The sequence below is a fragment of the Caretta caretta genome, chromosome 5 (assembly GCF_965140235.1).
Source record: "Caretta caretta isolate rCarCar2 chromosome 5, rCarCar1.hap1, whole genome shotgun sequence".
NCBI lineage: Eukaryota > Metazoa > Chordata > Testudines > Cheloniidae > Caretta > Caretta caretta.
In genome coordinates this window covers 39,556,467-39,574,228 of record NC_134210.1, presented here as the reverse complement: position 1 = coordinate 39,574,228, position 17,762 = coordinate 39,556,467, and the positions used below count along the sequence as shown (strand labels likewise).

Below are 17,762 nucleotides of genomic sequence, written 5' to 3'. Positions count from 1 at the left end.
GTTTGAGCAGTGAGCACCCCCCGGCACATTGGAAAGTTGGCACCTGTAGCTCCAGCCCCGGAGTCAGTGCCTATACTGACTGAAGGAGCCGCATACTCACTTCTGAAGAGCCGCATGTGGCTCTGGAGTCGCAGGTTGGCCACCGCTGGGCTAGGGACTTAAAGTCAGGAAGCTTCCATACTATTCAGACAGAAACATTCCTTATACTGTGCCCCAAAAACGTGCTAGGTGCTTTACAGAACAACGAAAAGATGTGGTGCCTTCCCTGAAGAGCTTACAGAATATAGACAGTTGGGGATAACAAATAGTCGGGAGGCGATTGGGTGAGGAGACGCAAAGGTTCCAGCAATAAGATCACACTGTTTGGCATCGTTATTAATTTTATCCTGTTATTATTGTACTAACCTACATTTTTCTTCTCTAGCCTTGAATTTGACACTCTTCAAATATTTGTAGTTATCATGTCCTCCCCTGCCCACACGTCGTCATCGCTTTGCAAAGCTATATTTAGCTCTTTTAATCTTTCAAGTCCCTCCTGCCAGTGGTATTGGAACAATTTTTATAGTGGGGTGCTGAAGGCAGAAACCATGTATTTGGGTTACTACTACTTCACAGGGGTGCAGCCGCACCTCCAGCACTCTTCGTTCCAGCACCTATGCCTCCAGCCTGCTGATCATTTCTGATCTCTAGTAACGTGGAGTCCAGAAATGGGCTCCCTTTTCTAAATGTAATCACACCAGCGTCACAAAGAGAAGGCTTATTACTGTGATGCCTCTGCATTTACAGCCCCAAAGCAGACTGGCTTTGTTGCTGCTCTATTCCATTGCAAACATTTATGGAACTGATCATCTATCACCCCACTAGCTCTCTTTCAGTATTACCGCCTTCCGGCTCTAGTCCTCCCATTGTATGCTTGTCTTTTAGAGTATTTTTCCATGGCTGTGTTTAATGTAAATTTCCCAAATTGAACCTCATTTTCTGTCTACATTGCTAATCTCTTTAGATTCCTTTGAATTACATCTCTGTTCTCACTGGTGGTCAGTTTTCCTCAATGTCACATGATCTACATTTCATTAATAGGCTTAGTGCTTTTCCTATATGATTAAGGAAGATGTTTAAAAGGGTGGTTTGTTTCCCCCTAACACTGATCTCTGTGATATTCTACTAGGTGCTTTCCTCCACCTCCATAGTATTGCCATTTAGCCTTAGCCAGAGGTGCCTGCAGGCTCTGAGCCTGTGAAGGTTTGATTATTTAAGCACAGGGAATAGATAAGGAAAAAATATACTAGCAAATAATGCAGAAGTTTTTGTTGTCCTGGAGACTCCAGTTTTTAGATGAATGTTTTTGTGTGTGTGTCTTGCAGCTCTGGGCTGCGTCTGATGTTTCATTTTTGCCCCTATTTCTTGGTTAGTCCCTCTTGCACCCATAAAAAATACGTTGCAGCAACATTTATAGGATTTCAAACTGGTTTGTGCTGTTGCCCAGAACTTCTCCACCAGCGCAATGAAGAACAAAGAAATGAGCTCCTATTTAATTTCAGCTGCACACATGCCTAAATGTTGAGGTTGTGACTTGTGGTTTAATTATGTGTTAATAGTATAATTATAACTAGCTGTATATTGCAACCTAGATGCTAAGAATTGTGCAGGGTTTCAGCCATGCAATGGCCATGAAATTCAATGGGAATCTTACAAGCTATAAACTCCCACATCTTTTTCAGGGCCGGTTTTCAAAGGAGACCACAAGAGGCCTAAATGCAAAAATTCATGTGCCCTTTTTGCTTTAGCTTATGAGCATGGTATTGCAAAATTGTCCATTGAGAGTGGTTTACATCTGAAGTATGTGGTACTGAACATGTCAGAAGACAATATTCCTTTTGTGCCCAAACTCCCAAAGACTTTGATGGAGGTTTGGTATGTGTGTAATGTTCTGACAACTATTGTTTATGGGATAATAAAAGCCTGGTGTGACACAGATTGCCTAACCTGATGTGCATTTATTGTACAAAGAACAGTTTTAGCCGGTGTTTTTAATTGATTAATATTTTTAATTGCAGGAGGGTATCTGGAATATCACAATTCTGAAAACAGTGCACAACCCCCTGGTCATTGTTTGAAGATCATCACTGGATAATGCAGAACCTGATTCAAAGGCCGCTGAAGTCAGAGAAAGCCTTTCCATTACCGTAAAAGGCTTTTTAGTAGTGTCCTCAATATCTAAACTAATAGGGACAAATTCCATGCTGCACCACTTGGGAGGCAGGGTGCAAAAGGTGCAGCCCACAGGAGGGGAAGGGCAAAGGCGGCTAATATACCATCTTTGCGTTTACCTAATTCTGGACTACTCCACTGACCAGTACAATCCCGGCCCGGCATGAGCCTGAGCAGCCATTGGGACTGCAAAATTGATGGCAGCTTTGCATGGCTGTCTATGCGCTAGATTCACAGCCTAGATTAGCTGGAATGCTTTGTGCTCTGCCCATTCCCCTCTTGTCCCTACACGGGGGGCACCCTATGTGAAGGCTAAATATTGCACATAGTGTACACAGTAGTTATTTTTCGTAATGAATTTTAATATGTTCAATTTTAGCATGCTATATAGACAGCAGAAATATATATTGATACAATGGACTAGAATAAGTCTGCATCTATCCATACACCCCCACACACACCCTCACACCCTTTACTACGCATGATCACAGGATTTAACATGATAGTTAATGCAAATGCCGAGCTTTCAAAAAAAAAAAAAAGGGGGTATATATTTCAATCCATTATGTAAACTGACTTTATAGTGCACTTGTGGATGGCTGTTGCAATGACACCATTGCATCTCTAGAAATTAATGCACTGAAAAGGTGACATAAGATGGAGAAGGGGGGAAAAAGACAAAAATGAATAACGTAGGTGCTAAATACTGTCCACTTAGTAAATGTCTACAGAAGACTTTAAAAACAAACAAACAAAGAAACAGTAAAACTCCCATCCACCCTCCATGAAACTATATATCTAAAATATATGGGGTATATATATTCATTGTCCCCGTGTGGGACAAATGAAGAGGAGACAGGGATTAAAAGAAAAGGCTGACATTCGCTCCCTGAACACCACAAGTGTCAATCTTAACGTTGAAGTTTCTAGCTTTTATATGAAAACTTCAGTAGTGTTTACATGTCTTTTTATTTAATAAATACATTCAAAAATGACATGTATAGCAATAAACATTAGTGAACATTTCTTATCCAACAGCTGGGTGCAGTGGGAGAGAAGATCTGTCATTCAGCCCATGCCCTTTGCACAGATCTAGCAATCACATTACTTCCCTCGACAACATGTCTTTAGAGTGCAGCTTGTCCAACAAGATTTCCACATTTTTATGGAGTCTCTCTTCTTGATCAGAAGCATTCCTTAATTTTCTTCTGAGCTTGTGATTCTCTGCTAAAAGTTCATCCAATTTCCTCTTCAGAGTTTTTGGACTGTCTGTGATATGGTAATGGTGGTCTGTCTAATTTAAAGATAAAAGAAAGCAACAATGCTGGATTTTTGCTGTATTCGTTAGTATCAGAGCTAACTGGGGCTTAATTTTCCAAAAAACAAACCAAAACTAAAAAGCTTCCACGTATTGCAGCTCCATGGTGGAACTGGGAGTAGGATGAGGAACTCATAACAACATGGAGCAAAGCGCTGTGGAGAGGGGACAGAAAGTACGATACAAGTCTACAATCAGATCCATTTGCAGAGTGTCTTTGTGCCTATATAGAGCCCCACTGAAGACAAGCTAGCAGATCTGATTAAAAGATGGGGTACTAGACCTCATCTGCCAGACATAAGTACCAGAGCTCATTCTGGCCCTACTACAATACACCCTTAGGCGTCAGCTCCGTTGATTTAAAGTCTGTAGTGGAAGAATCACCTGCTGACATGTTGCATTGCCATGTACTGGCCCCGTTTAACCTCTGCCCGCAGGAGAATCCTCAAAGGTATAAGAAGTGGACACAGGATATAGAATCCACTGAATGCTCAAATAAATAGGACATGTTAAGATAGGAGTCTGGCTCAACACCTAAGAATTTTTTAATGAGCTGTATAGCCATAGTGTGATGATAGTGTAGACTAATGTGGCAGCTATTATTTATTCAGATTTGTTAAAAGTGCACGGTGGGGTCAGCAATAACTCAGCCACTGCCTTGAACATTGCAGCCTAGTGTATGAAGGCAAGGGATGCTGACCAAAACATCAAGGTTCTCATGCAATCTTTAAAATCCACCTGAAAAACCATGAGATTAGCAAAGGGGACTTTGGAATAATGGCTCATCCATAGGATGAGTTTCAGAGTAGCAGCTGTGTTAGTCTGTATCCGCAAAAAGAAAAGGAGTACTTGTGGCACCTTAGAGACTAACCAATTTATCTGAGCATAAGCTTTCGTGAGCTACAGCTCACTTCATCGGATGCATGCAGTGGAAAATACAGTGGGGAGATTTATATACACAGAGAACATGAAACAATGGGTGCTACCATACACAGGGAGTTTCTTGAGCAGATGGTGTAGTTTCTTTTGGTAACCCTCAGTGGGATCAGAGGGTAATGGTTTGTAGAAAGTGGTGTTGGAGAGCTGCCTAGCAGCCTCTTGTTCATATTCCGACCTCTTCATGATGACGACAGCACCTCCTTTGTCAGCCTTTTTGATTATGATGGCAGAGTTGTTTCTGAGGCTGTGGATGGCATTGTGTTCTGCACGGCTGAGGTTATGGGGCAAGTGATGCTGCTTTTCCACAATTTCAGCCCGTGCACATCGGCGGAAGCACTCTATGTAGAAGTCCAGTCTGTTGTTTCAGGAGGAGTCCACCCAGAATCCTTCTTTTTACACCATCTGCTCAAGAAACTCCCTAAAAAAGCAGAAGAACAAATCCGCACAGACACACCCCTAGAACCCCGACCAGGGGTATTCTATCTGCTACCCAAGATCCATAAACCTGGAAATCCTGGACGCCCCATCATCTCAGGCATTGGCACCCTGATAGCAGGATTGTCTGGTTATGTAGACTCCCTGCTCAGGCCCTACGCTACCAGCACTCCCAGCTATCTTCGAGACACCACTGACTTCCTGAGGAAACTACAATCCATCAGTGATCTTCCTGATAACACCATCTTGGCCACAATGGATGTAGAAGCCCTCTACACCAACATTCCACACAAAGATGGACTACAAGCCGTCAGGAACAGTATTCCCGATAATGTCACGGCTAACCTGGTGGCTGAACTTTGTGACTTTGTCCTCACTCATAACTATTTCACATTTGGGGACAATGTATATCTTCAAATCAGCGGCACTGCTATGGGTACCTGCATGGCCCCACAGTATGCCAACATTTTTATGGCTGACTTAGAACAACGCTTCCTCAGCTCTCGTCCCCTAATGCCCTCTTCTACTTGCGCTACACTGATGACATCATCATCATCTGGACCCATGGAAAAGAAGCCCTTGAGGAATTCCACCATGATTTCAACAATTTCCATCCCACCATCAACCTCAGCCTGGACCAGTCCACACAAGAGATCCACTTCCTGGACACTACAGTGCTAATAAGCAACGGTCACATAAACACCACCCTATACTGGAAACCTACTGACCGCTATGCTTACCTACATGCCTCCAGCTTTCATCCAGACCACACCACACGATCCATTGTCTACAGCCAAGCTCTACAATACAACTGCATTTGCTCCAACCCCTCAGACAGAGACAAATACCTACAAGATCTCTATCAAGCGTTCGTACAACTACAATACCTGCCTGCTGAAGTGAAGAAACAGATTGACAGAGCCAGAAGAGTACCCACAAGTTACCTACTACAGGACAGGCCCAACAAAGAAAATAACAGAAACCACTAGCCGTCACCTTCAGCCCCCAACTAAAACCTCTCCAACGCCTCATCAAGGATCTACAACCTATCCTGAAGGATGACCCATCACTCTCACAGATCTTGGGAGACAGGCCAGTCCTTGCTTACAGACAGCCCCCCAACCTGAAGCAAATACTCACTAGCAACCACACAACAAAACCACTAACCCAGGAACCTATCCTTGCAACAAAGCCCATTGCCAACTGTGTCCACATATCTATTCAGGGGACACCATCATAGGGCCTAATCACATCAGCCACACTATCAGAGGCTTGTTCACCTGCACATCTACCAATGTGATACGTGCCAGCAATGCCCCTCTGCCATGTACATTGGCCAAACTGGACGGTCTCTACGTAAAAGAATAAATGGACACAAATCAGACATCAAGAATTATAACATTCAAAAAACAGTCAGAGAACACTTCAATCTCTTTGGTCACTCGATTACAGACCTAAAAAGTGGCAATTCTTCAACAAAAAAAACTTCAAAAACAAACAGACTCCAACGAGAGACTGCTGAATTGGAATTAATTTGTAAACTGGATACAATTAACTTAGGCTTGAATACAGACTAGGAGTGGATGTGTCATTACACAAAGTAAAACTATTTCCCCATGTTTATTTCCCCCCTCTCCGCCACTGTTCCTCACACGTTCTTGTCAACTGCTGGAAATGGCCCACCTTGATCATCACTACAAAAGGTTTTTCCCCCCCCACACTCCTGCTGGTAATAGCTCACCTTACCTGATCACTCTCGTTACAGTGTGTATGGTAACACCCATTGTTTCATGTTCTCTGTGTATATAAATCTCCTCACTGTATTTTCCACTGCATGCATCCGATGAAGTGAGCTGTAGCTCATGAAAGCTTATGCGCAAATAAATTTGTTGGGTGCCACAAGTCCTCCTTTTCTTTTTCCAAAGGATGAGAACATTTCTCTCCCTAAAGCTGCACTACTGAAGTAGCACTTCCCTTGAGTTCTGGGCTCAGAGGTAGAAGTGCTAGCAATTTAGCCCTTAATATAGCATGCCATGGAAAGAGTTAAGTTCACATATGTGAGAGTTACACCTTCTGGATACCTCATTTACATATAAAATGTAATTTTTTCCCTCTGATCAGCTGGGCATTTTGTCCTGAACTAGCTTACATGGATGTAGAACCGACTTCTACAGTTTTCAGAATTTTTTTTTATTTTTCACTTACGAAGTTAGTTTAGTGCCTAAAGGTATGTCTATACTTCCCGCCGGATCAGCAGGCAGCGATCAATCCAGTGAGGGTAGATTTATCGCATCTAGTCTAGACCCAATAAATCGACTGCCGAGCACTCTCCCATCAACTCCTGTACTCCACCGGCGTGAGAGGCGCAGGCGGAGTCAACAGGGGAGCAGCAGCAGTCGACTCACCACACTGAAGACACTGCGGTGAGCAGATATAAATACGTCAACTTCAGCTACGTTATTCACGTAGCTGAAGTTGCGTAACGTAGATTGATTCCCCCCCCTGCAGTGTAGACCAGGCCTTAGGTGCACCTTGACCTGGTAAAGGTACTACCTGTAAAGCCAAGAGGGTGGTTCTATCTCCATGTCCAATCAATCTTTCAAGCTTCTCTATGGCAATGGTTAACAACAGTTTCAATTGTGAGAGTGGCTTTTGAGAGGCAGACACCTGTCCACTTGGAACTGGACTGCAAGCATGTACTCATTTCATATACAGTGGCTACTGCTAAATATCTGAGAGCTTTTGCTTCATTTATTTCTTTCCCTAAATATACAGGGAAACAGAACTACCTCCTCTAGCACTGTGTGGTAACTATAGGCAAATGCTATCTTGAACTGTGAACAAAACATTTAAAACAAAATCATTGAGCCTTTTATCTTATGTTTCAATATACTAAGATTCTCACGGATAGTGTGGAGTCAGTAGGAGTTTTGAGTGTATAAGGGCTTTAAGATTGGACTCAGTGTCAACAAGAGAACATTTTAAAAAGCCTAAAACAGAAAGAATGTAAAAGGAGGAAGTATACCCATTGTAGTTTTGATGCTCACCATTACTGTGTCCTGTGTATTACACATCCCATTGGTGTCTACCTCATGAGAACAGCTGAAGTTTTCTGATAATCTTTTTGGGTTGTTCGCTGTTTTCTATAAAAGGAAACAACAACAGAGAAATTTAATTCCCCCCATGAAACCTTGAACGGAGTGTGTACATGATGTTATGCCCCCAAAAAAGAATTAACGGGATACAGCTTTTTCTCAACTTTTAAAAAACTTTTCTGCCTTTCTCTCACTCCAACAGCAATGAGAAACGGGAGTCCTGTATAACCTTGGAAATTCAAATGCCCTCTTTCAGGCTAGTTCATATGCACTCACATATGGTCGCATGACACAGGTGCTTCATGACTGAATGTGAAGAACATTAATTTGTTGCACATTAGACAAGTTACTGAAAGACAAAGAGATGAGTTTTCTGATATCTAGTTCTGCTCAAAATTCTCTCCAGTGGTCTTGTACTATGGGTATAATCCTGACCCTATTGAGATCAGTGGCAGAACTATCATGGTCTTCAATGGAGCCAGGATTTCAGTCCATGTATTTTAATCACTTCGTGGCAGATGTCTGTTGCCTCACTGTAAACCCTACACATGTACATTTTACAACATTTTTACATCTTTGTATTTTTTGTTCTCCAGTAAGCCTAACAAATATTAATTGTTGCCCCAAGACCAATAAAGCACAGCATCATGCAGTATCCCAGATTATTTTTAAATGCTAAAATAAACAAGTATTTCTCCAATTCAAATTGACACAGAATTGGTCATTAATACAGGAAATACAAAAGGAAAGGCTCACGTTATGACACTATTCTTTCAGCATTCAGTCACAGTTCTGATGCTTACCGTTACCGTGGCTGGTGTAACATGCACCTCACTGGGATCTGCCTCAAGAGGAGGATTTTCTAGAACTATGCCAGCACGTTTTGATCTCCGTAGAGAATTATCTATTCTCTTCAAAAAAAAAAAAAAAAGAACGCAATTAAAGTTCAGAGAGAACTTCAGCTCTCAGAATTAAGGTTGGTGGCAATGGGGTTTTCATCAGCAAAGCCAGGTTTTATAAATGTTATATTAGGTGTTGACTTCACCTCCTTCACATCTGCTTCTACAGGCACCAGATCAGGCTCACTGTTAGGAAAGAGAGCCCAGCAGACAGTAGAAACTGCCAGAGAGCTGTTGAGACCTGGTCCACATAAGTGTGAATGAGAAAGGTACTGGCCTATGCAATTGTTCATAGAAGGAAAACCTGTCCATGAGAAATTCTCTCTATTGAGATGTGATCCATACTGTGACAAATTTAACCATTCCAGTCTTTAAGTTAAGAGAAATAATATAGGCTGAAAGAATCTGAACTAGACCCAAGGACACAGCTTTTGCTTTTACTTAACCAATCAGTTTTAAATTACAGTTCTAGAATGCGTAATTCAACCACTAATATACATACACTCTCTCTGACACCTCAACTCCCCCGACCCCCAAGATTTTACTACAGCTATTTTTAGTTGACCTAACAAAGGTTTATTAGCATATTAGTAACAGTATGGCACTCTGTGTGAAATGTCACTCCAATAACCTGCCACCCGAGGCGGTTATGTACTTCAGTTGATAATGAATCAGTTATTTTTAATGAAATCACAGTGTGTCACATTTTATACCTGAAAATTGTCAGGAAAGGAAAATATAGAAGGACAACTCCCTTCCTTTAAAAATTTCTTTCCATTAATTTCTTTGAAGCAGTCAGGATTGAAATGCTGAGAACAAATCATGTCCCATTCAGATGGTGTCCAGAGTTTGCCACTCACGGGGTCAGCCCGATGTACTGCCTGGGCCCACTGCTGTTTTTTCTTATTATCCTTGGGAAACCTAAAACAGAAATAACAAAGTTCACAGACCAAAGAACGTCAGCTGGATTTTGTTTAGTAATTATACTTTAAGGGGTGATGCTACCCATACAGTCCATTACAGTCAATGGGACAACTCACATGATTAAAACTGCACTTACTTAAGTACCTTGCTGAGTTGGGGCCAGAGAGAAACAGCATGGTCCAGTACACAGAGCATGGACTAGGAGTTAGGGACCTAGATTCTATTCCCAACTTTCCAACTGACTACACTTGTGCCCTTGGGGAAGTGACTTAAATCTCTCTGTGTCTCAGTTTGCCTGTCTGAGAACTCTGGATAATAATGCGCACCTACATTTGTAAATCACTAAGAATATCAGGGGGAAAAAAGAAGCTAAAAGATTGCAAAGTATTAGTTAGTGAGGATGGCAGGTCAATTAAATAAAAACTAAAAAGAACATACTGCTTACCCACTAGGTTTGAAAAGAGAAGGTACTCAGGGAGAAACACAAATCCCCTTATTAAAACGTCCAGTTGGATAAAAAGTTAGAGGGGAAGAAGTAATGTACATACATCTTCTAAGTTCACTAGATACACTGTAAGACTCTCACAACACAATCTCACACATATAGTGCTCACATGTTCTTTGTAAATGGGGAAATGCTCATCACTTACGTCATTTTAAATGGACTGGACAAAGCACTGAAGAGTATACTGCAGAAAACAATTGCTTATTAGCTTCAGGAAATTTACTAGATGACCTAACAGGCTTATTTCCCTTTCTTAGTTTCTGTGATATGCATGTCACATTCACAAACCCAGTTCTACTTAATTTCATGCCACTCAGTTCTCAGAAGCAGCATAGACTCCACGTACAGAAAATCAATTACGCTTTCAAAATGGTATAATAATTTTCAAAGTTTCCAAGGGAGAAATAATAACAATGTTAGTGTAGATGATGCTCTAAGAAAAATACTAAACACAAGTTGTCATACATTAAAATCTTGACTAACAGGTACTAACCCTCACTTCTCTCCCACGGCCCTTCCCATCTTTTTGTCTGTCATTCATGGCCTCTTTCTTCTGTGCAATTCCTCATTAATATAATTGAACATATGTCTTTTGTTTTAATTTAAACAACATTTTGTACTTCACCAATTGGCTATTACTCTTAATCAGGTCCCTGCACTGAAAGCCAGGACCTCACTTAGCTGTGCTGCTGCTTTTTTGTATGCTGAAATGACACTCCTCAATCAGTGCTCCTTCCCAATTCCTGACAGGAAGTGCTGCGTCCAATTCATCAGCCAGGAGGAAAGGCTTGCACTAGGATAGCTCCTGGCATCAGGCTGCCACTCCAGAATACTAGGCTTGTGAGAAGGTTTGCTTGGTCAAAATACTTAGAGGGTGAAATCCCTACTGAAATCACTGGGAGTTTTGCCTAAGATTCCACCCAACATCTGCAGTACCTGCAATCAGAATACACTGATACCCACGATCATCAGGCTCACCTATGAAAAGTTATTCCCTGCTTCCGATTTAACTTTGTGTCTGCGTTACTGCAGTTATATGCTGCACAATATTTCACCATGATAGTCCCCCTCAGAGATGGTCACTGCATTCAGTGCTGTAATGAGAAGAGAATAGATGTTTAACATATCACATTTAGAGGTAACATCTGCTGAAAGGGCATCAGTGGACAGTTTCTGCAGTACATTTCCAACTGGAAGGCTGAAAGTAGAAGTGAGAATGAGAAGTAATAATAATTAATAAAGCAAACTACCTTCTTCCTCCACATGATGTGATATAAGTGTGCTAAAACAAGTACCGTATTGATATATTCCTGTCTGCTGATATTATAGACATATACTTTACTCAGTAAAATGCAGTAATTCATGTTTTGTGTATAAATGATCATGCATAGTCACTAGGAAAAACAGCCATGTTTATTATTAAAAGAAAAGAAAAATAGCTTACCATCATTCTGAAAGCTGATAATACAATGGGCAAGCATATCAGGACATCATTAATACTATTGTGCTGTACTTAACTGAAACTGTGACAACATTCCACATATATATTTTTTCCCAGTAGAGTGTATTCAGTAAGAATAACCTTCATTACTAAGGTGCCACAAGTACTCCTTTTCTTTTTGCGAATACAGACTAACACGGCTGTTACTCTGAAACCTTCATTACTTTAAACAGGTCTGCAGCAGCACCTGAAATTTGCAGCTCAGAGAAACAGAAAAACAGCTACAATGGCATTTGCACGGCAGCCAAAATGTCAGAACAGCATTCTCAAAGTTACATCACAGTAGCCTTACAAATCCATGATTACTGCTCAGCTGAGAAAGAAAGAAAGCTGAGAAATTAAATTAGTGCAATAATAGGGGATGCTGGCATAGAGGAGCCAGTTTCTATAGGCAAGGAGACTGCACAGAACCAGAGAACGGGTATACTGTGAAGTGGTAACCTATAAAAGAAGTGCAGCAAGTTATAAAATAAACACAGGAAAAAATAAATAAAAGCAAAACTGAGGATGTTGTTTTCTTTGTGTGCTCAGTGCTGAATTTGCGGTTTATTCTTTGTGGAAAGTATTGTATCTCCTTAGCATAAACAGTCTGTGAGGCAATTAAAGAAAACAAAAAACAGTTTCCTGCCAAATATGACTTCAAAACAAACCTATAGCAATATGACATAGTCCAACACTTTATCTCTCTTAAAAACAGATAAGAAAAAATGTATTTCAAAGGTTGCAGTTGGCTTTGTTATGCTGGAACAGTACACTGAGTATTTAATACCTGGAATGTATTTACCACAATTTTATAAAAAGTGGCATCATCCCTCTGGCTAAAATTGAACAACTAACTTTATAATTCAAGGGTCATTTACTCAGCAGTTGGAAACATCATTCTTTGGACAAGTTGGAATGTGTTCCACAATAACTGCATTAAGCAAACACCTATTAAAAGTAAATATTAACAGGGCTTCATTTAATGCAGGAGAAAATGCCAGATCACATTTTTATTTTCTTTAGAAGGTTGAAGAATGCAACCCTTGAATACAGAAAGACAGCTATATCCGTTTTGCATAATCAGGCCTAAATCTGCAAAAATCAGGTCAAGGTCTAAAAAGACATGTCAGAGAAGGGACATAGCACAAATTCCTTTTGTTTTAAGGCCTGACTGATCCATGGAACTTAATGGGAGTCCTTCCACTGACTTCTGTGGGCACTGGATCAGGCCTCTCATCATGTTGAGAAATTTGTTATTACTAGATTATATTTCTTACAAGTTTCTTCTTGCACTCCTTTACTCTTACAGCAACCAGAAAAATAGTACTTTGTACATATTATCTTTATTCACTGTTAAAGGAAAATCTATATTATAGAGCTTTTTAAGGGAACTATTATCAAAGTCTAAAATTATCTGAAATATCAAGATGAATTAGCACAACATGAACTGAAACACTGAAGAAACTGCATGTCAACTAGTCATATACTTTGTTCTTAATTCTATTACTTTTATATTGTGTAAAAGGATTGCATATAAATTTAATAATCAGACCTACTGAAGAGCTAACTCCAATCTAATTTGGAGACACACGTGAAAAGGTGGGGTTCTCTTTCACATTATAGCTAAATAAACAGCACAGAAACACCAAAGAGACACCATCATCTCTGTGATTAGGACAAGAAAAATATTACCATTAGGGTTTTTAGCAAAGCTGATAACCACATTATGCAATCAGTGTCCCCCTTTACAGCCCATTCAGTGAACTATAATATTCTAACACTTATCTGAGGAGGGACCAAGCAAAGGAATTTGTTAAAAACTGGAAAATAATTAAAAAGACAGAAAGAGGCAAGTAAATTTGTTATACAAGAATTATAATACTGGTAACATACACTACTTTTGGAAATATCTCCCATGGCTACCTCAAGGATGTTATCAAGTGAGCTGCTGACTCTCCTGGAGAGTAATAAAAGGCAGGAGAAGACTGAAACATCTTCAGAAATGTTATTTAAGGGGCATCATCATCATCACACACACACACACACACACACACGCAGTCTCTTCACAGGTACACTTCCTTGGTTTTGGAAGACGGAGTGACTGGGTGGGAAGAAGACAGGGCATGGGGAAAACCGTTCTCAGCACTATCACTGATGTATTTATTAATATATTTCTTTTTATTTTTATTGTGCTTAATGCAGATTCAAAGAACATCACAATTAATTTAACACTCTTTCAATGCAAAATGTACTATTCATTTAATAATAAAAAGTGAGACTAGACAGGTGAGGAATGGTGTCCCTAGCTTCTGTTTGCTAGAAGCTGGGAAGGAGTGACAGGGAATGGATCACTTGATTACCTGTTCTGTTCATTCCCTCTGGGGCACCTGGCACTGGCCACTGTTGGAAGACAGGATACTGGGCTAGATGGACCTTTGGTCTGACCCAGTATAGCCGTCCTTATGTAGACCATAAGAGATTTCACTGAAGCATGGATTGGAAAGTAGTGGGAGCATCGCTCACTAGGGAGCTGTGCTGCCACGGAGGGAATCATGGGAAGTGATGGTGGAGGAAATGGCCTTCTATGCATATGTTTTGACCTGGAGTGGCTGCCCTGACATCTGGAATTATCTTATAGCACTCGGGATGTCTTCAGTTTGGACGGGTAATGTCACCTGCCCACGCTAGAAGACCAGGAGGGGGCACACCCCATCTCTCTCCCACTAGGTAGAATTCTGTGGCTGTGAAGCTATGGAATTTTCCATCTAATTTCCTTGTTGTGTGGAAGGGCACAATTTTCCCTAAGAGACTAGAATACTCTTCCTGGCCTGAAATGGTTAACTCAAATTCATACATACATTTACATACAAACTGGTGCTATCATTAAACTGACTCTTATTGGTGGATAACTGTGCCCTGCAATTTTATATCATAAATTCTTGCTTCACTTAGTGGTACTTCTTTCCTAGAGGCAAAACACACAAACCAAGTGTGCATGTTACATTTTTCCTCTGTCACTTGTCTGGGTTCTGCTACATAATCTCAATACAAATACTTTACTTTTCAAAATGTAACGTAAAGACCCTCTTGTATATTTGCAAGCACCCTCCTGCATGTCACATTCTGGTGTTACAAATTGCTATCAGAGCTGTTTGGGTAATACCAAGTAGATCTTAGAACCATCCAATAAGCACATTGTCATTCAGGAAAGAGGTATGCAGCGCAAATCTTCAAAACTAGACAGAAACACAGCATAAGAGAGGGAATTTAAAACTATGTTTATTTCTGTAAACAAGGAGAAAACCTTTTTTGGGAGCATGAGAAGCAAGTCTAATCTAGATGTGAAGATTCTATAGTTCAAGGTCATTTTGCTTTTGGAGAAAAGGGGTGCTGAGAATGCCATGTCCTCTGCTGTGACTGGTGCACTGCTCTTTGTTAATTTAGAAACCAATCCTGCCTGCCCCCACCCCATCTCCCATTAAGCCTTGGACAGAGCAGAACGAATGTCATTCTATTCCATGGATGGGTCAGGATTCCCTGTGCTGCTTGGGGGATTCAGACCCTATACACACAATGGAACTTAGCTCTGTGTAGGCTCCCTGCATTACATGGAATGAGATTGGAGCATTCAAGGCTATGCCAATCCACTGGCTGAAAGGTGTTGTGAGGGGACGGAGGCAGAGCAGTAGTGGCCACAGAAAAGGCCCACGCCACATCTCCCCTGCACATATGCCCTGTATTGAGATAATGTGGAAGAAGATTTCGATCTCACTGTCACACTGTGTACTCCAGAGAATCAAAAGTAAAATCTCAGCATTTTACAACAGAAAACAATCACAGCTGCACTTAAATAGACATTTCCCTTTTTACACTGATTTATATTACAGTTAATTTAAAATCTGCATCTTTTGATAGCTGTTCATTGAGTTTACTTAGCTTATATTTTATAACCTCAAAACACGGATGCATTAAATAGGAGCAGAGTTAAATGTGTTTGAGAAAAAATGTTCTAGCTTTCACAGTTACAAGTGCTATTTGATATCTATTCAGATGGACCATATATTTCTCATTATCTTCTTCAAATCTTTAAATACTTTATTTTTTCATGTGTGTTAGTGGAGATGAGTAAACCCCCTCCAAAACCTTTGGTAGCTCAGGAATAAGAAGGGAACTCCCCATTCAAGGCCCTTGGCTCAGGAATTTGCTTCCCTCCTTGGTCCATTAGTGCCTAGATTTTGCACCATTCCAGGCATGCTGCAAAGCCCAACTTATCTTACAGGCATCTAGGAAGGTTGGGAGCTGATAGCTGGAGGGGCTGTAAAATGAAGAACAATTTAGGTGGGGTCTCATAATTTGGCTGCCTAAAGTGTCTTTAGTTTTTGTGTGAGAGTCTGTGAGGTAGAACATTTGTAATTGGAAAAACTGATAAACTAAAACATTGTATTGAACATTTTAGACTTTTTGCAAGTTCTGTTTTGGGAGGTTCTTGGTGCTCTGGTTCAGTACGGTGGTTTTTGCTCTTCCCCACAACAAAAACAATATGAAGAAACAACACAGCACAGCAGGATCCCAAACAACTGTGCTTATTAAATATACACAAACATACAAAGCATAGCTACACCCATACCTCTGCTCTGACTGGTTTCTGGTGGCTTTTGAAAACATGTAACACAGTGGGTACCACTAGAGGGCTCACAAACTCTTTAAAGAGATACTAACCTAGTCAGATACACTACATTTGGTGCTACAGGTTTTAATAAAACAAAAAAAATAATTTTGGAAAGTAAAAATAAAAGCATTTCATATTATTGTGCTTTCTTAAAAAAAAATACAAGAAAATGTAAAGCATCATGATTAAAGACATTTTGGTGAATAACAGACATCAACATTCCTAAACACCATGAATCCAAAACTACCACAGGTTCATAAAAACAAAAACAAAACACAACAACTGAAACGTTTTTGACAAAACCTGGTTTGAACTGTACGTAGTAGCTCATGATATTATGTAACAAAAGTGCATGGTACCTATTGTAATATACACCCAAGCAAGAAATAATTGTGTGCAAAAAATCCCAAATCAAAACAATAAAAACCTTAATATAACACTAGCTTGAGATTTTAACTACGAAGAGATGGATTTTGATTTTCATACACACTAAGGCCCTTTTATGCCACTCTGGCAGAATAAAGAGGCCTTCAAGACAAACATAATTACATTTATACTCACTTTAAAGGAGCCTTAGGACACAGCTATACTACACACTTTGGTTTATGCAAATTACATTGGCAGACAGCCACCAAAACTTGTATATTGCTCGGGAGTGTGCATACATGGCTTGCTTTGACACTACAGGTACTTACCAAGAGTGCGTTGATGCAAAGTGCAGTGCGCTGCAGGTAGGCACCTCAGTGTGCCACATGCTGCCATCTGGTGCGTTGCCTTTTGGAAAATTTTCAGAATATGTTGTAGATAGAAATGACTTGCCCAGGGATCTCTGGATGCAAAGGTCCAGTTCCCAGCATGCAACGTGCTGAATTTCCTAATGCCATCCATATCCCATAATTTTCATGCCTTTAAAAAAAAAATCCCAGAAACCTGTACAGCACTTTTTAGTATTCACCATCTCTCACAGAAGCATGGAGCCAGCAGAGCTCTGCACTGTTCTCATGAATGTTGCAAATATAGGATGCTCAATTCTCTTTTATTTGGAAACCCACAGAAGTACCACAACAATGGGGGCCATAACAATTTCTTCGAGCATAGCTTGCTAAGGGACATAGTGAAAAACAATTCAAGTTGTGGGTGGTGTTCACAAAGCAGCTGCAGACGATGGAGCAGTACTTTTGGGCCCCAGAAACAAACACTGACTGGAAGGATCTCATTGTAATATAGGTTTGGGACGATGAGCAGAGGCTGCAAAAGTTTTGGATACAAAGGCCACATTCCTGG

At 40.6% G+C, this 17,762-nt stretch overlaps 2 protein-coding genes across 5 annotated transcripts in view; one reads left to right on the top strand and one right to left on the bottom strand.

Moving 5' to 3' along the window:
* Positions 1-17,762, top strand: part of LOC125636726 (uncharacterized) — a 94,542-nt gene that overhangs the window by 56,126 nt on the left and 20,654 nt on the right. The gene's annotated exons all lie outside the window — the stretch shown is intronic.
* Positions 2,553-17,762, bottom strand: part of LOC125636722 (THAP domain-containing protein 6) — a 38,270-nt gene continuing 23,060 nt past the window's right edge. Inside the window, exons 2-7 of one of the 3 annotated variants that reach the window (XM_048850303.2) lie at positions 17,174-17,384; positions 11,305-11,420; positions 9,611-9,818; positions 8,802-8,909; positions 7,951-8,046; positions 2,553-3,505 (exon numbers count right to left, since the gene is read on the bottom strand). In XM_048850303.2, the coding sequence (XP_048706260.1) occupies positions 3,311-3,505; positions 7,951-8,046; positions 8,802-8,909; positions 9,611-9,818; positions 11,305-11,384 (687 nt within the window). In that variant the 5' untranslated portion in view covers positions 11,385-11,420; positions 17,174-17,384 and the 3' untranslated portion in view covers positions 2,553-3,310. The remainder of the gene's footprint in view (positions 3,506-7,950; positions 8,047-8,801; positions 8,910-9,610; positions 9,819-11,304; positions 11,421-17,173; positions 17,385-17,762) is intronic. The other 2 variants (XM_048850305.2, XM_048850304.2) reach the window with 2 other exon arrangements.